Source organism: Macaca thibetana, chromosome 10, assembly GCF_024542745.1.
Source record: "Macaca thibetana thibetana isolate TM-01 chromosome 10, ASM2454274v1, whole genome shotgun sequence".
NCBI lineage: Eukaryota > Metazoa > Chordata > Mammalia > Primates > Cercopithecidae > Macaca > Macaca thibetana.
The window spans coordinates 43501715-43528416 of NC_065587.1; the positions used below are offsets into that span (position 1 = coordinate 43501715).

The window sequence follows — 26702 nt, forward strand, 5'->3', positions numbered from 1 at the left end:
CTGACTGTATGTCCTGGTGTCAGGCATCCCACGGGGTGTCTCTCTGGGTCAGCCAATTATTCCTTCACAGATTCAGCAAACATTTATGGAATGTTTATTACATATGGCACTGTTGCTGTCCTCGAGTTTTTCAGGGACACAAATTTTGATCGTGCCACTCCCCTCTCTACCACCCTTTAGTGGCTCCCTAAAACCCTCTGGACAAAGCCCAAACTGTGCCCAAACCATCACGGCTCTGTGTGATTTTGCCTCTTCCCACGCTTACAGCCTCATAGGTATCACTTCCTCACTGGCCTCCGGGGCACCGCCCTTTCTGAGGGCTTGAGTCTCTCATTTGTGCTGTTCTCTCTACCCCAGAGCAGTCAGCAGCTTTCCACCCAGTGAAATCCCACACATCCTTCCAGGCTCATCTTAAATGTGACTTTCTTAGAAAAAGGGTCCCTGACACCCTCTCAACCAAACTAGCTCTCCCCATACTTAGGCTCAACACCTTTGCACATCAGTACTTATCACATTAGGATTCAACTCATCCAGGGTCTGTCTCCCCACAAGAACGTAAGCTCCAGGAGAGTGAGGGCCACAGCCTCTTGTTCTGGACGGCATCCCATGGTCCAGCACAGAGTAGGGGATCTTAGCTCCTTGTTGAGTTAACGAATGAAAGAGAGGCGTGACATAACACCTCCATTTTCAAGTCTTTAAGAGGTAAGAAGTCACAAACACCAAGAGGAGCACTCCTATTTCTGTCTGGAGTAGGGTAAGAGGAAGCTTTCTGTGACCCCCTGACCACACTCTTCGATAACCTTCAGTAAGAACGACCACCAGCATGTCCAGAAGATAAACTTCAAGGCATAACTAGTCTGCACACGGAATCATTATCCCTTGAATGTGTTGGAAGAATGTGAGTGCTGAGCTTGGAGAATCCAGCAGTGATGAAGTATTTAAGGGACTAGAGTTTTAGAGTCTTATAAAGAGTGTTGATTAAAGGTCAAGACTTAGGCCGGGCGTGATGGCGCATGCCTGGAATCCCAGCACCTTGGGAGGCCAAGGCACGTGGATGACTTGAAGCTAGGAGTTCCAGACCAGCCTGGCCAACATGGTGAAACCCTGTCTCTACCAAAAAATACAAAAATTGTCCAGCTTGGTGGTGCACGCCTGTAGTCCCAGCTACTGGGGAGGCTGAGTTGGGAGGATGGCTTGAGCCCAGGAGGTGGAGGTTGCAGTGAGCCAAGATTGCGCCACCGCACTACAGCCTGGGTGAGGAAGTGAGACCCTGTCTCACAAAAAAAAAAAAAAAAAAAAAGGACTTACGAAAGTTACATGCTACTTTGTAGATTTTTTTTTCCAGTTAAATAGACAAATTATTGCTGTTCAGTAAAAAAAAAAAAAAAACAAACGATAATCTGAAAGGTTTATTATCTGAAACGATAATCGGAAAGGTTTATTGTCTTGTAGGTTTGTTATCTTGTAGGACTTTAACCAGTTTCATATTTAGCCTTGCAATCACACTCTAATATTCCTTAATTAAATTGCCTATACCTACCTAACACCTCAATGATCTCTTTTTAAAAATAAATTCATTCAAGTTGGACAAGCATCCTCAATGATCTTTGACCTAGTTTTAACATTTCATTGATTCCCTAGTAATTGACCAAAATTGATTAAAATCTTTGACATGAGTTCATTTTATATTTGCATGAGAGTCATAATTTTGCCTTTTTGAAAATTGTACTTTAACCATCTACATTGGGAACAAAAGGGAAAATAAAAGCCTTTGCAGAGGCTATAATGAAATAATTATGGTATATTTCATCATAATTCCTATGAAATACATTTAAAGCAATCTTTAAAAACCCATCATCCGAAATGTGCTTGCATTTTTCTAGAAATAAGATAGTGCATGTCTTTAGACAGAGCAGTTGTTGCAATATGGCAGCTGCTCTGAAGGGTCCAGATTGAACGTAGCTTAGCTGGTGGATTTGTCTATTGTAAAAGTAAGGATTTTTTCCAGAGAACAATGGGGTTTTTATGGGCATCCACAGCTGTCCAAGATGAACAGCAGCAGTCTTATTCTTGATATATGATTTATTTTGTAATTTTGACCTGCTGTCTTCAGGACAGCAGACCACATCTTCAAAGGATGTAAACTCCCAGCAAAGGAAAACTCTAAGTATGTTACCATAACACGTTTCCCTTCCATATGAATGAAACACTGTATTGTGTTTCATTACAATTGACAGGGGGGGTCTCTGGACAGCTCATGCAATCAATTAATTATATCTCAGAGTTTCAGTAGCAAAGACCATCAATATTAACGTTACAAAAGAAGAATGAAATGCACGTGGAAAGTCTTGGGGAGTTCCTTACCTGGAATGGAGGGAAAACGGAATTATATTGAATGAGAACCTATTTTGTGTTGGATGCACTGAAGTCATGATATTACCTATTTCTCTGAAATCTCAGAGGCAGACTTCCTTAGCCCCATTTTACAGATGAGAGAACTGAGGGCCAGAGAGATCAATGACTTGTTCAAGGTCACTTAAACTCTAACTGGTTCCTCACATCCATTCTTTCACCTTATAATCCACTCTCCAGACACTAGCCAGAATATTTTATTTTATACACATAAATTGGATCCTATTGGTCTCTTATTTTAAAAATCTCTAATTGCTTAGAACTGCATTCCGAACAAAAGGTCACCTTCCTAGTGTGGCTTCGAGGCAGGATTCGCCTCCCAGTTCGCAGCTCTACCCTCATTCGTTTCCCTCCAGTCACATTGTTTTGTTACTTTTCTCAGGTGCCCTGAGCTTGCTTCCACCTCAGACCTTTCCTTTGCTGTTCCTTCTGCCCAGAACTCTCTTCCACCAGATCCTCCTCCTCTGGTTCTCAGCTCGAGTCACCCCTTTGCAGAGGCTGCCCCTGACCACCCCACTTTCGGCTGTGCTCCGGCTCTTGTGGTCAGGCTGGGCGTGCAGGGAGCACTGGACATTGCAATAGCAGCAGCCAGCACTCATCGTGCACCCGTGTTCCTGGCACTGCACTGAGCTCTTTGTGAATAACAGATGGAAGCAGTTGACAGGCCACTGCAAAGGCATCCAATAACCATCGCAATTGTTGCTGAGGCCACTCACAAGGTATTCTTAAATAGAGTGTTAATTGGAAATATTTGTGTAGAAATTTAAGAGGCGAAGAAGGACATATGTTCACATTTTTGTTCCTTGTGGGTACACAAGCAGTTAGATTCTGGGTACAATGGAAGAACTGTTCTTAAACGATTTCCAAAAAGGACATTTTCCACAAATGCCCATCTTCATACAACAGCTGGGAGAGGGAAAAGGAAAATAAATACGCATTTGGAAGGAAGAACGTGAGGAGGATAGAGAAACAAACGTGAAGAATAAGAGGCTGACTGCCTTCATGGTGATGATAACCTCAGTGCGGAGACCTTTCCACACCTGGCAGATGCAATGTGCTCATCTAAACCCGAGCAGCCGAGGATACAGTGGTCTTAGCTGCACTTGGAGAAATCTGGGGAGCAATTCATTCATTCATTCATTCATTCATTCATTCATTCACCGAGATTGTATTGAGCATCAACTGTATTCCAGGGGCTCTGCTGGAGGCATCGTGGTGAACAAAACTGTTTCGGATCTCATGCCATGTACATTTTAGTGGAGCAGACAAATCCTAATCAAATCATCACAGAAATAAATACAGGGTTTCCACGTCTCGTAAGTGGGATGGAAAGAAAATACAAGAAGTTATGAGAAATAAAATACAGGAAGTTACTTAAAAATATGGGAAGTTATGAGAAATAAAATACAGGAAGTTATGAAAAATTATAAGTGCAGTTGGGAAGTACTGGTGGGTGAGGGCTTAGGGAAAATTTACCTGAGAAAGTGGCCATGGAAGCTTCCATGGGGGTAAGGAGGAGTTAGTCAGACAAGGAGTTAGTCAGATAAAGTGTTAGATAAAGAGCATTCAGGCAGAGGAAGAGGAATGTGTGGAGGCTGGAGTGCGTGGGTGAGGGGCCGTGTGGTGTGGGAGTGTGAGTGAGTGTGTATGTGCATGTGTTGGGGAGGCATGGAAAGTTGGAGGAACTGTAAAATGACCAGGTTGCCTGGAGAGAGATCAACAAAGGCCCTGACCCCTAACTTCCATGGCGGCTGCTGTTTATACTTCGTTACTGGGTGGAAAACGGGGTGCATGGAGCAAGTGGAAGCCAGAGAGGCGATTCAAAGCCAATTGTCCGGTCCAGCTGGGAGATGCCTGTGGCTTGGATGAGGGCGGAGGCTGGATTTCCTTAGTTTTGGGGAGGAGCTGGTGAAGGACTGGATGCAACTTGAGGTGAGGCTTGGAGGAAAAGCAGGAACATAACTACAGAGAAGAGAGGGACGCACTGCTGAACAGGCCAGGGAAAGTAAGAAGCAGAGAGGGAACTGGCCCGCACACTTTCATCACCCACGGTGGGATAAGAGCCATCAGCAGGTGTGGCAGCTCTAGGCAGGAGCAGCTCAGATGAGCCAGGAGAGAAGCAGCTGCTGCAGCTTCAGTTATGCTGCTTCATCGTCCCTGTTCCTAGGATGGAAATCCCCTCTCTAGGCCGGGGTGGACACACTGCCCGGGTGACTGCGCCCACGTGCACTCGCCCACAGGCACAGCTTGCTTCTCTGCTTTACCTTCAATTTTCTTTCTCTTTAGATTACTCAAAAGAGCAAAGCTGCAGAAACTCAAGAATGTCAGGGCTGGGGGGCGGGCTGGGGGGCTGGTCCGGGGGCAGGTACACTGATTGCTCTGTTGGCCTCATTTTAGTGCTTTGTGGCGCCTGAGACTAGGAGAGATTAATGACCTAAGGTCATACAGCAGCAGGCAGCAGAGCAGGGATTCAGACTCGCATCTATCTGACTGTAGCCTGCTATTGCCAATACTCTGTACGGCCTTCCCAAGTCAAAGTCTGTTTCCTACTCTAATCTGCTAACTCTTATGTCCAAATGTGTGCAAATCCAGAAAGAGCTGGTTTAAAGACAGCTATAAGGAGGAGCAGCAAACTCAAAGGATTATAGGAGCTGCGCGAGAAATATACATGAGCGAGGCAGGCCAGGCATCAGACATTTGGGTGTGGTGGAGGCTGCGGCATGCTCGGGTAGCTCTTAAAATATCACTCCTCAGGCCCAGTGAAGCATTCTGCTGCTGAGTCCAGCCTGCTGCTGGGGTTTTAGAGGCCCCACCCAGATTTCCTTTGCAAACTGAAAGTTAATAGTCAGGGGTCCTGAGTGTTTCTGCCCAATGCAGGACTCACTGAATGGGCAATCTTTACCCCAAAGCTCTGGTTGAGTTGTCAAGACTGTGTCTAAGCTGCCGCACAGTTTGAGGCTCTCCCTACTCTGTCCAGCTCCTTCTCTCTTTCCCGTCACAGGGGTCAGAGCAGCATCATGGCCCCATCCTGCTTCCTCCTTGTTTTATCTTTCACAGCCCGCCCCACGCCAAACTCTTATGCTCCTAAAATTAAAACAGTAGTAACTATGGGATAGGAGAGTAGAGATCATGAGACCGTTTTCATCCAAGTAACCTAGAATATCATTCTTTCTTTGGGAAGGTAAATCATACAATGAGGTCACCAGTGCGTAGTGGGAGGTGGCAAATAAGGAAGTTCCCCAAACTAGTGGTGGAGATGGTAACTGTGAAAGAAGCCAGAGCAGTAAGTGATGTCTAGGCCCCTGCTCTGCACAAAGATGTAGATCTCCAAGGTCAAGAGGGACATTTTTCTTCTACTAAAATCCTTCTTTGAAAAATGTCCGTGTTTCGCATTTCGGCTTCCTTCTCACAGATTCCACGTCTTACTTTCAAGAATTCTTAGTACTCAGGCAAGGTGACGGAATGCTTCCTACTTCCCCTTTGAGGGCCGGGAGAGGACACTTAGTTGTAGAGAAACCACATTTTAAAAAATGCATATACTATAAATATCACGGATCTTTTGATACATGGGAAATGTGAATCCCTGAAGTTCATGAAGGATTTCCATGGATGTAGGAGCTTTTATGTTGAGATCAGTGACATATTCTGTTATATATTTTTATGAGGTAGCTGAGCCCAGACTCAACATCGAGAGCGAGTGCAGAATGGAGAAAAGGATCTTTGATCATCTTTAAAGTCAATAGTCTCCCTTCCACGGTACTTGGAAGTATTTCATTTCATGTAAATTAAAATACAGGCCAGGAAAGAGTAAAGCAGAAAGAACAGCGTTATCTGTTGGCTTGTGAAAGTTTACTTTCCATCATTTTAAAAGGACATTATGTTAAAAAAAAAAAAAAAAGTTTCCAAGAGCATAAGAAAAATCCCCTCACCACCTCCATTTTATCCCAGCCACATTCTCCAAAAAGGGAAGACAGAGAAGGAGGAAGGACAACCTGAGGAAGAATCAAAGTATCTACAGACACTTCTTCTGGGAGGGATTTCTGGTGAGTAACAACATTCTGTGAAGTCACCTCTAAAAGGATGAGATATGGGTTTTTGTTTTTGTTTTTTTTTTTTAAGAGACAGGGTCTTGCTATGTTGCCCAGGCTAGAATGCAGTGGCTATTCTCAGGCATGATCATGGTGCACTACAGCCTTAAACTCCTGGTCTCAAGCAATCCTCCTGCCCCAGCCTCATAGGTAGCTGGGACTATAGGCACACACCACCATACCTAGCTTAAGGAGTTATAGCAAAGGTGATCTGGAAAGGGTCCTCACTTTGCAAACCCCACATAACAATCCAGACTTCTCACACGCTCTGTGTGTCAGCTAGTATTATTTTCCTATAACTGATCAAATAAAGGGGAGAAGCTGGCTGGGTGTGGTGGCTCACACCTGTAATCCCAGCACTTTGGGAGGCTGAGGTGAGCAGATCGCCTTGAGCACAGGAGTTTGAGACCAGCCTGGGCAACATGGTGAAACCCCGTCTCTACAAAAAATATAATAATTAACTGGGCATGGTGGCACACGCCTGTAATCCCAGCTACTCAGGAAGCTGAGGCTGGAGGATGGCTTGAACGTGGGAGGTGGAGGTTGCAGTGAGCTGGGATTGTGCCACTGCTCTCCAGCCTGGAAGATGGAGTGAGACCTTGTCTCGGGGGGATAAAAAAAGAAGGGGGAAAATCCTCTTTAATCTTTTAGATTCAATGTAGCCCCTCATGAAACCAGTCTGTTTGCCCTGAAAGGAGTGTCCGTCGCACTCCAGTTATGCAGGAACTGTGTTAGTCTTGTCCACTGTTTAGCCAGTGCCTTGGGAATGAGGATGGCTTGCGGGTTCTCAACTCTGTGGCAGGTACTGGGATGAGGAGTTAGCACTGATGGCCGCATTTGATATCGAAAAAACCTTATGAAGCAGATACTGTAAGTAACATCTCATTTAGGAGATGAGTAAGCTAAGGCACAGAGACGGTGAGAAAGTAACTTAAGGTAGCTCAGCAATCAAGGGCCAAAGCCAGGATTGGAATGCAGGCAGTTTGGGGTCTGGAGTGTGCTCTTTTAGCCTACAAACCACTCTGCTTAGCACGGACTCTATCACAAGACGGTGTGGACATCTTAGCAGATACAGGATGGCAAAGTGCCTCCTGGGAGAGGGAGATGAAGCTGAGAAACAGAGACATTTGTATAATGGAGTACAATGTAGCCATTACAAGAATGAGGTAGAGCTTATATCATTGGAAATGGGACAATCTCCAATATGCAGTATTAAATTTTTAAAAAAGAGCAAGATGAGCATAGGTCTGCATTGATGCTTTTGTAAGTATAGCATCTTTCTGGAAGGTTATGTCACTCACTGAGGGTCCCTTCTGGGTAGGAAACAGGGGTCTGGGGAGCTAGAGGTTTGGGATTAGATAAAAACACTTTGAGTCCATGTTCATTTGTGCAGTTGGAATTTTTAAAACCATGTGTAAATGTTCTTTTTCAATATAAAAATCTAATTTACAAAGGATTCTGTTCTATTGGAAGAAGAGGACTTCCGCGCTGGTGAATTAAAGCAGCTGCTTGTCATGACCGCGCAAGGCCTTTCTACTCCTACATTAGATAGAAAGGAAGTTTGACTTTGAGTCCATCTTAATCTTGGCCAAAAGCAGTTTGCCACATGCACAAAGATTTCTCACCTCCCCGAACTTCCGGGATGCTAAACATCATCAACTACTTCTCACTGGCCATCCCCCAAAGGGCCTGGACCGTGTACGGCATGGAGGATGCTGAAAGGTACTTGAGTGTTTTTTTGAGAACTGGCTGATTGTGTGAGCATTTACCTCTTCCTTGAGGGCAGGGCCACAGAGTGGAAGCCCACAGAGAGGGCAATGAATGACTGGTAAATGGGATCTAACTGCAGGTGCATTAAGAATCACAGAAGTTTAGACTCAAAGTGTTTTAAAGATTTGTCTGGCCTGGTCCAGGCACGTTGAGGAGGCACTGAGTGGATCTCTAAGCTCCTGGGGGAGGCTCGCTGCCCTTCCTGCTATCCCAGCGCTCCTCGAGCTCTCCTTTGGCCAGCTGCAGAATGATCTGGGTCCTGTGCACAAAGACCCCGGCCAGAGAGGAGGGCCTCCCACGATGGGACATGTTTCCCAAGGCCAAAGTTAGGATGTGCAGTATCAGGACACAGCAGCTGCGTGTTGCATGTGTATGATGTTGGGGAAAACATTCAGAATAACCATGTCCCTACTTTTCTCCTGGAAAACCTCCTACAACTCCTGAAGTTGTGCTGTGAGGTCTGCAGTTGAGAAGGGAGCACCAGGCAACCAGCCATCTCCTCGCTCATCTAACATTCTGTTCTCTCTCCCTTCCTCCCTTCATTTTTGCCAGCTCATTCCTGTCTTCTCTTTGTCCCTTCTGCCTCCTTCCCTCCTCTGTAATCGCCTCCCATTGACATAGTTATCCAAGAAAGAACCTGTTATCTTTTTTTTTTTTTTTTTTTTGAGACAGAGTCTCACTCTGTCACCCCGACTGGAATGCAGTGGTGTGATCTCTGCTTACTGCAACCTCCGCTACCTGGGATCAAGCGATTCTCCTGCCTCAGCTTCCCGAGTAGCTGGGACTACAGTCGCCTGCCACCCTGCCTGGTAAATTTTTGTATTTTTAGTAGAGATGGGGTTTCGCCATGTTGGCCAGGCTGGTCTCGAACCCCTGACCTCAGGTGATCCACCCGCCTCGGCCTCCCAAAGTGCTGGGATTACAGGCGTGAGCCACCGTGCCTGGCCAAAGCTGTAATCTTAACTTTTATTTTCCCCCATAAATTGCAGTGGCTTTCCATATCAATATTTACATTTAAAAGTAAAATTCCATAAGTTATGAGGAACTGCCACTTAAAATAAGAAAATGGTATATTTCATAACCAGAACTTGCTCTAAGAATTTGCAAGTAGATTAAACTATCTCTTTAATTTGTCATGCCTAATGTGGTGAGAGAATTAGTTTATGAGGTTGTAAAACTTGAGACAGCTTTGCTTCAGTAATCTGCATCTCATTATCAGAAATATTTTGAATTCTTTTAACGAGGTGATAGCTAAGTGGTTTCTTGCATCATCTCACATAAAGGACAGTTGCTTCTCTTGGAGCTGTTTAAAAAAAAAAAACTTAGCAAAGTAGTTAAGTGAGAGATGCTGAAGGGAAACTGCTGCCTTTTTTTGTGATTAATATTAATTTGCCCAATAGGCTAGGAAAAGAACTGAGTTTCTGCTTCAGCTCTGGTTTTGAAAAAGGTGAAAATTCTTGAATGAAAAGCTCCAGAATGTGCAGAAAATGATCTGAAAGTTATTTAACGGGAAGTGTGAATTGAAACTCCCTTTTCCCAACTACTCTTATATTTAAAGTAACATTTAAGGCCAGGTGCAGTGGCTCATGCCTGTAATCCCAACACTTTGGGAGGCCGAGGTGTGCGGATCACTTGAGGTCAGGAGTTCAAGACCAGCCTGGCCAACATGGTGAAACCCCGACTCTACTAAAAATACAAAAATTAGCCGGGCATGGTGGTGCGCGCCTGTGGTCCCAGCTTCTGGGGAGGCGGAAACAGGATAGTTGCTTAAACTCAGGAGGTGGAGGTTGCAGTGAGCTGAGATGGCGCCACTGCACTCCAGCCTGGGCAACAGAGCAACACTCCATCTCAATAAATAAATAAATAAATAAATAAATAGATAGATAAATAAATAAATAAAATAAAGTAATATGTAAGCTTTAAAACAAAACCTAATAGAATAGAATATAACTTTCTAAACAAAAATATAAGGTCTCCCTTTTTGGTTTCAAAACAGGATGCAACTTTCAATTGTTTCCCATGGTGTGACTGTCATTGGGAAACCATCATTACCTGCTTCCTTAATATAGTGGGGAGCACTGGAAATAACAAGCTCTGGACCCTTTTATACAGTTAACTCAGAGTGCCAAGCAATCACATAGTTGTAGGAAATGGATGTCAGAAGACAGAAACTCAGATACTCACATTCACCTTCATCTTGATCCTTTAAAGAAATGATTTTAAAAAGTACTATCCATATCCCGGAAGACACCAGCAGAAGTCGCAGATCGCTTGGAAAGGGAAATCTTTCTGTAGGAGTTTGTGCAGGAATGCTGTGAGGTCTGGGTCTAAACTTTCTCTGCAGCTGTCTTTGCCTGTGGATGTGGCCAGTGGATCTCTAAGCTCTTGGGGGAGGCTCGCTGCCCTTCCTGCTATCCCAGCCATGGGGAAGGATGGGCTGGTTACATATATATTCTCTCCCACACTCCCATTGGTTCCCTCCCATCCAAATGGATGCACATAGCCTTCGTGGCTGGTTTATCCATAGAAACCAGGGACAAAGAAGTGAATAAACCTGGTGAACTTGCATATGAGGAGGGATATGAGAGGAAAAGAAGAACTTCAATGCAAAGAGAGTTCCTTACTTTCTTAACACCTCTAAAAATAATCCTGGAGAATGGCATATGCTGTAAATAAGCACAAACTTTAACTGGGTTCTTGAAAACTTTGAACTCTGACCTAGCCAGCTTTGAATTCTTCCTGATGATTCAGATGAAAAAGCCACACTTTAAAGGAACTTCTACAGCTGTAGGAGGCACTGCCTACTAATGGGGCTTTGAGGAGGAGGTTGTGGTCAGAAAAAAATTCCAAAGCCACCCAGTGGAAATGAGGCATTTGCTTCTCTGATAACTGAATACTGTGCTTTTCCAGTAGGTTTGGGTCTTACCCAGATCGACATGCTTTAATATACTTCCCCTACTCGTGGAAACCTTGCTAAGCTGCACTTAAGGCTTCATTTAATTGGCAATTATTTATCAAGCACCTACTGTATGTCTGACAATGTACACCAGGGGAACAGGTAACCAGTTTCCTTGATCTAAGCTCAGGATTGAAATGACACAATAAAGGTCTCTCAGGCCTTCACATAATTGATTATCATGTCTGTGGCCCAAGATGGGCCCATGTCATACCAGACTGCATTCTCCAACTCAAAGTGCTCCAGAGATCCTAGTGTGTTCATTCACAGCCTTGCCACTGCCTCCCACCGCCAAGTCTATTCCTTGCCAGCGAAGTCCCTGAGTTATTGCTTAAGATATTTGGTTTGGGGAGCTGTTGGATCAAGTTAAGGGGTTGGCAATTTCACCCTTGCACATGAAAAACCCACCGAAGGAGGAGGCAAGTAACAGAACTTCTCTGGGGTTCAGCTTCTTCACCTGAAAGTGAGATAGCTTCACAGGGCAATCGCCAAGTTCCCATCCAGCTGCAAAATCTACATTTCCCATGACTTCTTTTCTTACTCTTACCTCTTAGTTCATGAAAGCCATCCGAGGGATTACAGAGAAAATAACACTCAGGTATTTTTCCTCTCTAACTTCCTTTCCTTTTCTTCTCTCTTTCCTTTTTCTTTTTTCGTTTTTTAAGGAAAGAAGTGAGGAAAAGCGTAAAGAAAGGAGTTTTGTGTTATTTGATGGGTCATAAGCAATTATGCCAATTCCAATTAGAAGAAAACTTTGTCTAAGCATGTGTTTCTCTCTTTTCTTTTCTAGAGACAGGGTCTCACTTTGTCACCCAGGCTGGAGTGCAGCGGCACAATCACAGCTCACTGCAGCCTCGAACTCCTGGGCTCAAACAATCCTCCCACCTAAGCCTTTCAAGTAGCTAGGACTACAGGCATGAGCCACCACACCCAGCTAATTTTTAAAACTTTTTGTAGAGACACAGTCTCACTATGTTGCCCAGGCTGGTCTTCAAGAGCTGGGCTCAAGTGATCCTCCCACCGCAGCCTCCCAAAGTGCTGGGATTACAGGCGTGAGTTACCACACCCAGCCCCCAGCCTGTGTTTCTAAAGCTTTGTGTGTCTAGCGACTGCCTGCTTCCTGTCATATCCATGTGTCACTACAATTTTTTAGGTAAAATAATAAATTGAGCCAATTAAAAAACAACTCTCCCTCAGCAATGTTACCCATGAAATTCCAGATTTGATGAGCTAGTTTTAGTTTGTTTGAATGCACATCAAGATACACCAGTAATGTAAAAAACTGTGGTGTGCACCACACTTGAAATCCTCTGGAGTGCCCGCAGTCAGGGTCCCTGTAGCGTGTGGTTTTTCCATTGGCTTGACTAGGAAGAATTCAAAGCTGGCTCAAGCTGTTTAATGTATCACAGAGAAATGAGTGAAGGTTCAGGCTTGTTCACCGACTTTTCCATTTTTCTATGGTCATTTTTAGAGGTGCTTCAGGAAAGCAAGGAGCTACTCTGTTGTTTAAGTTTTTCTTCTTTTGTTCTGTTGGTGTGAATTTATTGCAACTCACTAGGTTTGTTTGTTTAGTTGTTAATAATGGACTACACGTAAACCCATCCCAACCCTTATTTGGGATACCCAAAGGGAGCTAAGGGAGAATGTCTTATGTAACTGGCCCTGACTCCCAGTGGCTGGCAATCGCCTCACTTTGGGGAACACCAGTGTAAGGAAGGAGCACCTTGAGTTGCTTGTTATTAATTACTGACTCTTGTGCTTCTATTCCCCTTTCAACTGTGGTGAGACTCTCACTTTTGAACCTGGGCTGGGTATGGTGGCTCACTCCTGTAATCTCAGTGCTTTAGGAGGCTGAGGCAGGAGGACTGCTTGAGGTCAGAAGTTCGAGACAAGCCTGCGTAATATAGGGAGAGCCCCTTATCTCTACAAAAAAAAAAAAAAAAAAAATTAGATGGGCATGGGGGTGCGCACCTGTAGTCTCAGCTACTTGGGAGGCTGAGGCAGGAGGACTGCTTGAGTCCAGGAGTTTGAGGTTGTAGTGAACTACAATAACGCCACTGCACTCCAGTCTGGGTGACAAAGTGAGACCCCGTCTCTAAAAGCAAATTTCTGAACCCAAAGTGAACATTCCACAAAGCACTTTTCACTTACTGTTAACCGGATGGCAAACACCTCCAAGACACAGAGATGACCTGCTGCTCTCTTGCCTCCTATCCCTCCCTAGCCCCACAAAAGACAGACTGCCTGGGCTGTCCAGAACATGTAGAGCAAATGAAAGCTGCTCTTGATGATAAGGTGAAGCAATTGTTTAAAGGAAAAGAACAATACATTCACTAACTCATAAACCCGTGCAGAAACTCTCTGAGTGGCCAGGTAAGTGGCCTAGAATTGCCTGTGAATAACTTCTTCATGATCCACACTCGTCTCCTAGAGGAGCTTGCTTTTGTTTGTTTGTTTTTGAGACGGAGTTTTCGCTCTTGTTGCCCAGGTTGGAGTGCAATGGCGCGATTTCGGCTCACCACAACCTCCGCCTCCTGGGTTCAAATGATTCTCCTGCCTCAGTCTCCCAAGTAGTTGGGATTGCAGGCGTGCACCACCACGCCCAGCTAATTTTTGTATTTTTAGTAGAGATGGGGTTTCTCCGTGTTGGTCAGGCTGGTATTGAACTCCCGACCTCAGATGATTCACCTGTCTTGGCCTCCCAGAGTGCTGGGATTACAGGTGTGAGCCACCGTGCCTGGCCTCCTGGAGGAGTTTTAAGAGTGCGGAGCCTGGCCGGGCATGGTAGCTCACGCCTATAATCCCAGTACTGTGGGAAGCTGAGGTGGGCAAATCACTTGAAAACAGGAGTTCGAGACCAGCCTGAGCAACATGGTGAAAAAAACCCCACCTCTACTAAAAATACAAAAATTAGCCGGGCCCAGTGGTGCATGCCTGAAGCCCCAGCTACTTGGGAGGCTGAGGTGGGAGGATCACTTAAGCCCAGGAGGCGGAGGCTGCACTGAGCTGAGATTCTGCCACTGCACTCCAGCCTGAGCAGGAAAAAAAAAAAAAAAAAAAAAAAAGGCAGGATCTCCCACGCCGAGAGCTGGGGATGCTGTCCCGGGAACAGGAGACCACGCACTGAGCTGAGATTGTGCCACTGCACTGAAGCCTGAGTGGAGGGTGCAGGATCTCCCACGCCGACAGCTGGGGATGCTGTCCCAGGGACAGGAGGCCACGCATGTTCTTCTCAGTGTCGACTCTACTTTTCGTAGGTGTGTGTACAAGGCGGGTCTTACCCCTGAACAAACGCTTTAGGGGCGTTATGTTTGGAAATGGTTCCTAAAAAATGTATTTCCTTTTTTTGCAACTCAAGTTGGAGTGTTCTAATCTCCCCCTCCGTGGCAGCCCTCTTACCAGCCTCCCACCTTCCTCCTTTTAAGCTATTTCCCCTTCAGGCCGATGTCATTTCCTCCCTTAGTCATCGCAATTCCAAAACGGCCCTGTTTTGATTCTACGGTTGCTTCCCCATTCCATTATCGAGTCGGCCAAGCGCCTGTCTATGCACAGACCTTTTACATTTTGGGGTGATGGTGGCATTCCCTTAGCTTTTTTCCCCCTAAGTGTGCTCTACAGGAAATAAAATGTTCAAAGACTACAGGTGATTAAACAGGGGAACCAATGATGAGTATATGATGAATTTTTTATTAGTCATAATAATTATTTACTACATATGGAGACAGGGACCAGGCACTTGGCCTTGGTTGCATTTAGAACAATGCCTGGCATGCAGCAGGCATTCAATATTTGTTGAAGGAATGAAAGGTACATTGTGTTCCCGAATCAAACATGGCACACATAAATAGAAGCGATCTACTCCTCGATTTACTATTTGTTATGCTCACAACCACTCCCCACCCCACACGGCAACCAGAGGTCTCAAACACCGAAAGTTTTACTTTTTCTAAAGACAGAGTACATGATTCTCCTTCATGTCCATGGAGAAGAGCAGGGCGCCACCCCAGTGGAAAATGAAGCCACCTACACTGAAGTCTCCACATTGACCAGCTTTGGCTCTTTCCTACCTACAGCCCATTTATTGCACAGCAGCCTGAGTGATCTAGAAAACATAAATCAGACCATGTCATCTCCTGCCTTAAGTGGGTTGGTGGTTTCCTTTGCAATTAGAATGGCTTCGAAGCTCTTACACGGCCGACCGGGCCCTATGTTATCTTGCTAACACCTCAGATCTCACTTCCGACCACTCTCTCTCTCTGTTTACTCTGCTTTGACCCCCCGGGTTTTTATATGGGCACTCTGCTATGCTGAATGCATTCCCACTGCAGGGCCTTAGCATCTGCTGTTCCCTCTGCCTGGAATGCTTTTCCCATCTCTTGGGTCTTCAGAGTGGCCTTTTCCACCCATCGCCTCCATTAGATCCCCCTGTTTTATCCTCTTTCTGGCAGTTCTCACCACCTGAAACCATGGGTCTATTTACTCACTGTCATGCTGACTCCACTGGAATGTCAGTTCTGTCTTGATCACCCTGAACCCCCAGAGCCCAATACTATGCATTGGGTGAATGGCTGAGCCATGGATGGTGAGCTGTGTTTTCGAGTTGGGTGTTGTATCTGGGCTGTTTTGCCTCATGGAATAGATGAAGGGAGGAAGTTGCTGGGAAATGCTGGAGGGAGGCAACAGGTGTTTGTGACCTTGATTTCAATAGCAACAGCTTGCATCTAAGGCAACATCTGACCATGGAAAAGGAGGGGCCAACTGTCAAGAGAACAGGCTGAGTGGCGGCTTCGGCTGAGGCCAGGTCGGGGTTAGAGAGCTGAGAGTCAGGAATGACCTCCGTTGCCAAACACCTGCTGACTAGAAAGTAGTGCTGTTCCTATCCTCACAGCGGGGCTGCAGCCAGGGCTCCACCTGCACTCCCTGTAACCTCCCATTCATTCACACACATTACCACAAAGCATTTATTGAGCATCTACTTTGTGCAGGCACTGCCGTAGGCACCAGAGATGCAGCACGAAATAAGAAAGTCCAGGTCTGTCCCTCATGGAGTTTTGCTCCCAGAGAGGAAGACAGATGAACAAATAAAGTGAGATAATTTCAGATCTTAATAAATGAAGGTAAGATAGATGAGAGTGATGGCGGTGGGCTTGTGTAGTGGGGGAGGTGATTTGCACAGCATGGTCCAGAGAGGCCTCTGGGTGAGGTGATGCTGGCTAGAGAGAGGAGCATCCAGGACGGGGAACAGCAGGGGAGAAGGGGAAGGAACTGAGGCAGGAGAGCTGCTGGGAGTGGGATCTAATGGGCCCTCAAGGGACAGGTCAGCTTTCTGCACACAATCCCATTTGCCCTTCAACGGAGACTGAGTCTGAAATGTCTTGCTCACCACCTCAGAGATGCCAAAGGTACAAAGAGAACCTAAAACTGCTCTCCACTCACAAGTGAAGCCTCACCAGGCCTTCTTGCCCAGAAGCACTGAAGCAAGCCAAGTCCCACCACGTGGCAGACATTTCCAAGCTACCACATTTTGTCGTGTTTAAACCAGTCTTGAGAATGTGGAAGATTTTACAAAAAATTCTACGTGTGCACCTTGATCTTTCTTGAGTGGGTCCGGAACCATGCCACTCAGAGTTGAGATGGAAGAGAGACAAAAAAGATTTGCTCTTTAATTGAGGCTGAATTTGAAACGTGAAAGATAATTAAGCACATTTAAATGTTCTTACAGTATAAATATTGGACCATCCATTCTTCAATAACATAATAAAGATGCTTGCTTGAAAAGTGCCTTCAGAAAACTGAGTGAGCACATAGCTGTCTTTATGAAAGAAAGTACAGATTGTAGAGAAAATACTGTGGAAAGTAGGTTTAAAATAGAATCAAGTATCAGAAATTCTCAGAAAATGATGGAAAATAAGTGCCAATGCTTATTTCATTCAGTAATCTTCTTTCAATTCCTGGACATTTACTCCAGTGAGAAAATAATGTTATTAGGGGGAAAAAAGGGCTGTGTATGAAGATGCCAATTTCAATATTACCTGTAATAGCATGTGCGCGCGCACACACACGGAAGTAAACAGAATTTACAGCAAACAGGACTGAATCACTAAAGTGTATTGCAGACTCTATTTTAATAACTTGAAACTACCAAAAATCCAAAATAAGAACTTACATATAATAAACCCACTTATCTGCCTTGAACTAAATTTCTGGCCGGGCGCCTTGGCTCACGCCTATAATCCCAGCACTTTGGGAGGCCAAGACAGGTGGATAACTTGAGGTCAGGAGTTTGAGACCAGCCTGGCCAACATGGTGAAACTCTGTCTCTACTAAAAATACAGAAATTAGCTGAGCATGGTGGCACATGCCTGTAATCCCAGCTACTCAGGAAGCTGAGGCAAGAGAATTGCTTGAACCTGGGAGGTGGAGGTTGCAGTAAGCCAAGATCGTGCCACTGCACTCCAGCCTGGGCGACAGAGTGAAACTCCGTCTCAAAAAACTCCACAAAAACTAAATTTCTAGTATTTCTTGAATGGAGTTGACTAGCTGGCTAGAGTCCAATAAACCAATGAATGAGGTGTTAAATTTACCACCTTTAAGGCCAGTGTTTCCTGTCACTAATATCACGTGTTTTTAAAAAAATGTCCCCTTCTTCTATAAAACAATTTTTAAAAAACAGAATAAATCGGTCTGGTAATTACACAAAATCTGCTACGCACAAAGGTGAAAGCAGCTCTACTGGCAACGGAGCTACTGGCCGGCAGGTAGAATTAGGAACAGCTTGCCAGAGCAGTCCCTGTTTACCATCCAGTGTACAAAGGCGAACTTCAGTGTTTTCTGAAAGGCTATCTGCGGTGGCCCTGAATGAAAGGCAGGGCTGTTTTAAAGGCGAATGCCCCAAAGCTAAGGACCACTGACATGACATGACCCCCTGAAGCATTGTGCTCCCATTTATTAAGCAATTGAGCAATAATGTAGGCATTAAGATTAATGAGATGGATCAACTGCACTAATATGAACTGAACACCAGTACCTATTGTTAGTTGCTAAAGGCAAGTTCAACAGCTCTTTACTCACAGCTCTCATTTGTGTAAAACCTTAAAACATATATCTTATAGAAGCATTGATAGTTTCTGTAAGGACACCCAAGAAATGGTTAACTGAGGATGCCTCTGAACTAGGAGCCGACAACTTGGGTGTTTCCTGGTACTCCGTGGGTGGGTGGGGGTGGCCTATGTAAACTGAGATGACATAGGCTGCTACACAAGGGCCTGTGGACCAAATCCAGACAGATGAACATGAGCGAAGAATGATTGTACATATCTTAAGGACTGCATAAACAAACAACAATATGCAACAGAGATCGTATTTGGCCTGCAAAGCATAAAATACTATCTGGCTCTTTATGAAGAGTTTGCCGACCCCTGATCCAAGGGAGAGAATATAATGAGCTAAGAATGGGGCTCTGAGCTTAGTCTGCCTGGGGTTGATTCCTGGCCTTGCCACCTACTAGCTGTATGGCCTTGGGCAAGTCAGCGAGGCCTTGTTTCCTTGTCCGTGACAGGGGAATAATATGCTTCATGAGGATGTTGTGAGGATGTAATAATAAGACAATGCAAGTGGAGCACTCAGCACAGGGCCTCACATGTAGACAACTGGTAAGGGTTGGCTACCATTATATATATATACACACACACACACACATATATATATATATTTTTTTGAGATGGAGTTTCGCTCTTGTTGCCCAGGCTGGAGTGCAATGGCACAATCTTGGCTCACTGCAACTTCCGCCTCCTGGGTTCAAGCAATTCTCCTGCCTCAGCCTCCCAAATAGCTGGGAATACAGGCGTGCACCACTACACCCAGCTAATTTTTTTGTATTTTTAGTAGAGATGGGGTTTCACTATTTTGGCCAGGCTAATCTCCTGACCTCAAGTGATCCACCCGCTTTAGCCTCTGAAAGTGGTGGGATTACAGGTGTGAGCCACCGATCCCGGCCTATCTGTATAATATTAATAGCAGAATTTCATGGGGATGCTGGGAATATCAATTACATGTTCTACGCATACATGCATGTTATTTACAAATTGCAGTGGGGCTCGGAGGTGTGCACCTGTAGTCCCAGCTACTTGGGAGGCTGCGGCAGAAGAATCACCTGAGTTCAGGAATTTGAGTCCAGCTTGGACAACAGAGTGATACCCCCATTGCTAAAAATATTATTTTTAAATAACGAAACCCCACCCAATTGTAAAGTGCTACATAAATTATTTAGGCAGAATAAGCAGCACATAAAAAGAAGTCTAAATCATAAAAAAAAATCTAGGCTATTTAGAAAAAAGGTCAATGTTATGAAAGAGAAAAAGGTAGTAGATTGTTCTAGATTAAGAACTGAGAATTGACAAACAATACCTGGATCAGAAAGACAAACACACAAACAAATAACAACAGCCAGAAAAGCTACAAAGGATCACTTTGGAAAATATGAATTGGACTGAATCGTAGAATGGCATTATTAAATCAGTGTGAATTGGACTGAATCGTAGAATGGCATTATTAAATCAATGTGAAATGTTCTTGGGGATGATGATATGTGGATATTCTTCTACGTTCTGTAGACGAATGTCCTTGTTCTTAGGAGACACATAATGAAGTTTAGGGGTGGAGCATCATTGTATTGGCCATTTATTTTCAAAGAGTTTAACAACAATAAAAACAAAGTGTGTTCCAGTGTCTAAATATATACAAATAGATGTACACAAATATGACAAAGTACCATAAACCCATGATCTAGGTGAAAGGTATGCAGGGATTTACTGAATAATCCCCACGCTCCCCATATTTTTCCAATGGTTTGAAAATTTTCAAAGTAAGTAGTTGGGGACAAAATTCTAGGGTAGCTAAGGTATTTACATATAATCTATATAAGAGAGACTATCATGGGTTACTCAGCCATAAATTCCACTAGTGACTTTTACAATTTTTTTCTTTTGTTATTTAGTTTTGATTTTTTTGAGACAGAGTCTTGCTCTGTCACCTAGGCCGGAGTGCAGTGGTATAATCTCAGCTCACTGCAACCTCTGCCTCCCAGGCTCAAGCAATTCTTGTGCCTCAGTCTCCCGAGTAGCTGGGATCACAGGCATGCACCACCATGCTCAGCTAATTGTTGTATTTTTGGTAGAGATGGGGTTTTTCATCTTGGTCAGGCTGGTCTCAAACTCCTGGTCTCAAGTGATGCATCTGCCTTGGCCTCCCAAAGTGCTGGGATTACAGGTGTGAGCCATTGCACCCAGCCACACTAGTCACTTTTATTATAATTAAAAATAAGCATTGATTTTTTTATAAGCAAGCTCCCCATTTAGTACTTGTTTCATTTCTTTTTTACTGTTCTACTTAAAATTTAAAAAGGGCATAGCAAGATGAAAACACAATCTTGAGCTTCACTTTCTTTACATCTGGGTAAATTTTTTAAATATGGTAACCATTTTAACTTTTTTTTTTTTGAGATGGGGTCTTGCTATGTTGCCCAGGCTGGACTCAAACTTCTAGGCTCAATTAATCCTTTCACCTCAGCCTCTCCAGTAGCTGGGAGTACAGGTATGTGCCACTGTGCCTGGCTTCTTTTACCTTTCTAAATAGTGAATCTTTTTTGATTCATGACAGGCATGAAGTCTGTCTGAAAGCTCCAGCTTTGCTCACATAATGCACAAGTAAACATGAAAATAACATGTAACTGCCCACTGTGGGCTCAGCACAGGAGGCTACAGGCAAGGGTCTGGGCTCTGCTATTGCGAGGTGAGCACAGAAATCAATCAGAACAGTTGGAGTGGCACTGAGTGTCTTTGGGGTCCAGAGAAAGAAGGAATTAGTGGGGGCTGAGGCAGACTCACATCTTGCTTCAGAAGTTTGCTGGACACAAAATGATGGACGGTGCTGTCAACCAAGTAAGCTGATTTCTACTACAAGGTCATTTTCACCCATCTTGGATGCAAACTGGTAAGGAGCTTTACAGCACATCTATTTCCCACACTTAAACTTATGTTAAACTTTCCAATCTCAAACTCACACGTCACTGGTATTCAACCTTTGCCTTTGTTAGAAAGTCACAACTAAAGCTGGTCAATACCCTTAATCATCACAGCTTGCTCCCTGCCAGAGCCCATTCAAACAGCCCCGCATCACTCACCTTGGGCGCACCGTCCACGACGCCTGTTCCCTTCATGTCGGTGATGTGGAGCAGCTGCCCTGAGCTCTACAGCTAATATCTCCGGCTTCAGAGGCAGATTATGCAATGTCACTGCATGCTTCTGGCTGGTTCTCAGAAACTGAATTCTATGGTGCTATCTGACAACACACGGGAAACGATCAAAAAGACTCTCCCAGCAGGCGAACTTTCTGGAAAGCACGATAAGAGTAAAATGAAAGCAGTGAAGGAGGGGAGAACCAGAAATACAAGCCACACTCACGCCTCATTGCCTGACGTCTCACTTTGTCTATAAGTAGAGACCGTCACTCATTTGCTATGTGAAACCACAAAAGAAGAAGAAGAAAAGAAAAACACCACTCTTCTGCTTTATAGGGCGAAGTTCCTACTTTGAAGAGCTCAGTGTATGAACATACAGCATTCTTGTCCTTTGAACTCTGGGGAACAACTCCCACCCGACAGACCAAGCTCATTTCCCTGATGAGAGGCCACTAAGCCAAATTTCCGATAGCGGTCAGCTTTTCTTCCTTCCTGCTCCCAAAAACTTGCCTTATGACAGCCAGGATAAAAGCAGTCAAGCAGGCTGCCTTAAAGGACAGTCTCCACTCTACCCACCCTGTCAGTTGCGCATTCTCCCTGCTCGGAACCCCGTGCTCACCTCCTGGTCTTTGCTCACGGTACCTAATGATTAACATCTTCTGGGTGCTGGCTCTGCACTGAGGGCTATGCTGAGTCCCACACCTGTGTTCTCTCTCTTAAATCAAATCAACCAATCGCGTGTGCTGTACTTGAAACCCCCGCTAGCTCATGCACAGTTTCTCATCACTTGCCAACTCTTTCTACTTTCCCTACATTCAGATCCAACCTCTAGAGAGGACCTACAGCATAGCAGACACTGTGCAAAGTAAGTCTGCATTTTTTTTTTTTTGAGATGGAGTCTTTCTCTGTCACTCAGGCTGGAGCGCAGTGGTGCTATCTCGGCTCACTGCAACCTCCACCTCCCGGGTTCAAGTGATTCTCCTGCCTCAGCCTCCCAAGCAGCTGGGATTACAGGCACCCACCACCACGCCTGGCTAATTTTTGTACTTTCAGTGTAGACAGGACTTCACCATCTTGGCCAAGCTGGTCTCAAACTCCTGATGTCAAGTGATCCACCCACCTCAGCCTCTCAAACTGCTGGGATTACAGGTGTGAGCCACCACGCCTGGACCTGGCCTTCATTTTTATTTAGACAAAATGGTACCCATTCTTCCAAGCCAGGCTCAAGTTCCATCGCCAGCCAGCTGTGTCTCCGCTCACTGCTCTCTTCTTGTCAGACAGCATCTTTTTATTTTTTATTTTTAAATTTTCTTCTTTTCTTTTACCATGCCTCTGAGACAAGTTCAACAGACAGCCTTAGCGTCTTGTCTTCCGGTTGTCCGGTGTGTAGTCCCCACAAGTCTGGGCACCAGGACATATTTTACCCATTGAAGTAGCTGACTGATTTCTGGCCGAGACAGTCCATATTTTTAAATGTTATCGTTGTTAGAAATTAACTTCCAGAGCCAAGTAATTGGCATACTGCAGGTGATAGCAGATAACAGGGAGGGAACAATGACCCCGTGGAATGAACACTGTTTGGTTCAAGGAGGAAATCCATAGAGATATTAAGATGTAAATTATATTAATAATAATTAATATATTAATATTATATTAAGATATAATTCAGGTACCTTAAAATTCACTTTTTTTTTTTTTTTTTTTTTTTTTTTTTTTTTTTTTTTTTTTTTTTTTTTTTTTTTTTAGATGGAGTCTTGCTCTGTCACCAGGCTGGAGTGCAGTGGTGTAATCTCAGCTCACTGCAACCTCCGTCTCCAGGTTTCAAGCGATTCTCCTGCCTAAGCCTCCTGAGTAGCTGGGATTACAGGTGTGCGCCACCATGCCCAGCTAATTTTTTTGTATTTTAGTAGAGACAGGGTTTCACCACGTTGGCCAGGATGGACTCCATCTCCTGGCCTCGTGATACGCCTGCCATAGCCTCCCAAACTGCTGGGATTATAGGCGTGAGCCAGCGCACCTGGCCAATTCACCTTTTTAAAGTATACAATTAAGTGGTTTTTAATGCATTCAGAGTTGTCAACCACCACTCCAAAAAGTAATTCTCTTTCAATTCCTGGACATTTACACATTAGCAGTTACTTGTTATCCCCCTCCTCCCCCAGTTCCTGGAAACCACTGTTTCTGCTGTATTACTGACTTTCATTTATGTCTGAAATTCTCTGTAATAAAAAGGAAGGATGGATAAACTTGCCCAAGGTCACATAGTAAAGTAACAGACCCAGAATCTGAATTCAAGTCTCTTAGGAAAGACTACACAGTAACTCAAGTTCAGATGGTTTCCATCAACTTGGCAAACTCCCGGCAGTGATTCTTCCCCATACTGAAGAGCCTGCCCTTAAGCTCATAATACAGATCAGAATGCTATAATTTGCATGTTGTTTTTTCTAGGGAAAACAACCCAAACTAGAAAATAAAAGACATAAAAGTCACAGGCTTTGGCCCTGAAAGTATATCAACTAGCTCCCACATAGATACCTGGTTTGATATTTTGTGAATAAGGAACTTGACCTCTCTGTCTGTTATTTGAGGCCTCTATGGTTTTTCTGAATGAAAGGTGTGAGAAACCGCCTTAGACATTTTGTTGCAATCCATTAGTATTTCAAGGCAAATGAGTCTTTAATGTGGACAAACATTGCAAGAACTATTATTCTAGGAAATTGGGTGCTTGCATAATATCCGGTTGTCTGAAGGCTGAAACAGCTGGAGTTCAAGGGAACCACGTCAGGAGGACTCTAGTGAGGTAATCTGAATGCTCTTGGCAAATGTGCTACCAAGAACAGTATTTTGGACTACATTTTCTTTTCTGAGACAACTGAGTCTGACCAATTCACTTCTATAGTGCCCTATACATGCATAGAGAGGAAAATTACTTTTGCATGTTTTTCTGTATGCTTTTTTGTTGTTTTCATGTGACTATCAAGCTCCCTGACTGCTAGCAGTGAAACACTGGGCACTCGATATTTGAATTATAAAGGACAGCTGAACACCAGACTTACAACGTTCAAAACATTAAAGGGTTGGCAGGAAGTTTCAGGCTGTAATCTCATGAAGATCATTCATAAAAATAGCTGTTTTGGTCAAAGCAGAATTTCATGAGTTGGCCGGACAAGATAGCTCAGGCTTGTAATCCCAGAACGTTGGGAGGCCAGGAGTTCAAGACCAGCCAGGCCAACATGGCAAAGCCCCATCTCTACAAAAAGTAAAAAATTAGCAGAACTTGGTGGTGCATGCATATAATCCCAGCTACTTGGGAGGCTGAGGCACGAGAATCGTTTGAACGCGGGAGGTGGAGGTTGCAGTGAGTGGAGATCGTACCACTGCACTCCAGCCTGGGTGACAGAGTGAGACTGTCTTAAAGAAAAAAAAAAAAAAAAGAATTTCATGAATTGCCAACAAATTCACCAAATATTCTGGTGCAGGGATAATACTGGGAGGGCTGGGGAATCTGCAGCCACTCTAGTTATTAGTGATTATTTAGTTTTATCACCCAAGTTTTGACCCCCAGGTTGAGAGGGAAAAGGAATTAGGGCAAGAACTGAAAACAAGGATGCAAAGGAAATGCTCTGGGGACAGAGTGGGGACAGGAAGCTGGATGGAAAGGCTGAATGCTGGTGGGACAGCAAGAAAAAGCCAGACAGAAAATGATGCCCCAGGCAAGCGGTCATCACTGGGGAGCAGACAGAGTGGCGAGGAGTTGCTTGGCCAAAAGACACCTGTGAAAGAGGCTTCAGGGAGTCAAATATCCAGTCAGGGAGCAGCAAAGCCAAGGGTAAGAGTTCAGGTCAAAGCAATTCATGACGAAAGCTAGAGAAACATTCCAGTAGGATGGTTTTCCACAAGTTTTATTCTTTAATTCAAACCGGCCCAGTCCCTTGTGCAAGTTTTTATTTTCATTTTTTTGAGACGGAGTCTTGCTCTGTTGCTCAGGTGGGAGTGCAGTGGCGCGATCTTGGCTCACCGCAACCTCTGCCTCCTGGGTTCAAGCGATGCTCCTGCCTCAGCCTCCTGAGTAGCTGGGATTACAGGCATGCACCACCACGCCCGGCTAATTTTTTTTGTATTTTTAGTAGAGTTAGGGTTTCTCCATGTTGGTCAGGCTGGTCTTGAACTCCTGGCCTCAAGTGATCCACCAGTCTCAGCCTCCTAAAGTGCTGAGATTACAGGTTTGAGCCACGGCGCCTGGCCTTGTGCAAGCTTTTAAATCCTTGGTCCCATTTTATTTTGATACAGAGGCTCACTTTGTTGCCCAGGCTGGAGTGCAGTGGCTTGATCCTGGCTTACTGCAACCTCCATCTTCCTGGCTCAAGCGATTCTCATGCCTCAGCTTCCTGAGTAGCTGGGACTACAGGTGTGCACCACTACACCCAGCTAGTATTTTTGGTAGAGATGAGGTTTTGCCTTATTGCCCAGGCTGGTCTCGAACCCCTGACCTCAAGCCATCCCACCGCCTTGGCCTCCCAAAGTGTGGAATTCCAGGCGTGAGTCACCACGCCCGGCCCCTTGGTCCCATTTTAGTTACTGTTTTAGTTCTCTGAATATAATCTGTGTCTGGTAATTCCCTAGGTCCCTGCAAGTCTGATTCTGCTATTTTTGCTGATTCTGATCAGGGTGGCTTGTTTCCTCACGTACCTGTGAGTTCGTGATCCTCAGAGGTTTATCTGGGATAATTATTTGAGGACTGGGGTGAGGATGTGTTCTTGCACAGAGAATTTGCGCTGGCCTCTGCCAGATACCTGTGGCCAGCATCGGTTGGAGATTGCTTTAAGATCCCCATTCAATGTTCTCTGAGCAGTACAGGTACGTGAATTGTTCCAAACCCGCATGAGGAACAGTGCGTGGACCGAATTCTCAGGAGACCCTCCCTTGTGCCAACACCAGACACCCTCTCTCTGAAAACCCCTGAGCCAGCACCAAGCTGGCAGATTTCTCGTCTCTTTCTCTGAGGCAAGTTTTTGTCAAGTTCATCCTTTTACTGAAAGGGGCTCCTTTGGGGTTCCAGGCTTTCTGGGTCTTGACCAAAGTTCCTACTCCATGAAGACTCCGAGCTTTGACTTCTGCTCAGACATCAGTAGGTTACAGGAACTGACCTACTCGAGTGCTCCAGCACTGCGAATCCTCTGGATTTGTGCTTTGTTCTGCCTCTCAGGAATTCCTTCTTTCTTGCTAGCTCAGCTAACTC

General features: G+C 44.8%; 1 protein-coding gene across 3 annotated transcripts in view; it reads right to left on the reverse strand.

Moving 5' to 3' along the window:
• The window catches only part of CASS4 (Cas scaffold protein family member 4), a 48886-nt gene extending 26508 nt beyond the window's left edge, over nucleotides 1-22378 (reverse strand). For 2 of the 3 annotated variants that reach the window (XM_050745283.1, XM_050745281.1), the window contains exon 1: nucleotides 21407-22378. In XM_050745283.1, coding sequence (XP_050601240.1) covers nucleotides 21407-21442 — 36 coding nt within the window. In that variant the 5' untranslated portion in view covers nucleotides 21443-22378. Of the gene's footprint in view, nucleotides 1-10454; nucleotides 12313-21406 lie in introns of those variants that run through there. The other variant, XM_050745282.1, reaches the window with a different exon arrangement.
• Nucleotides 22379-26702: the final 4324 nt, after the last annotated feature.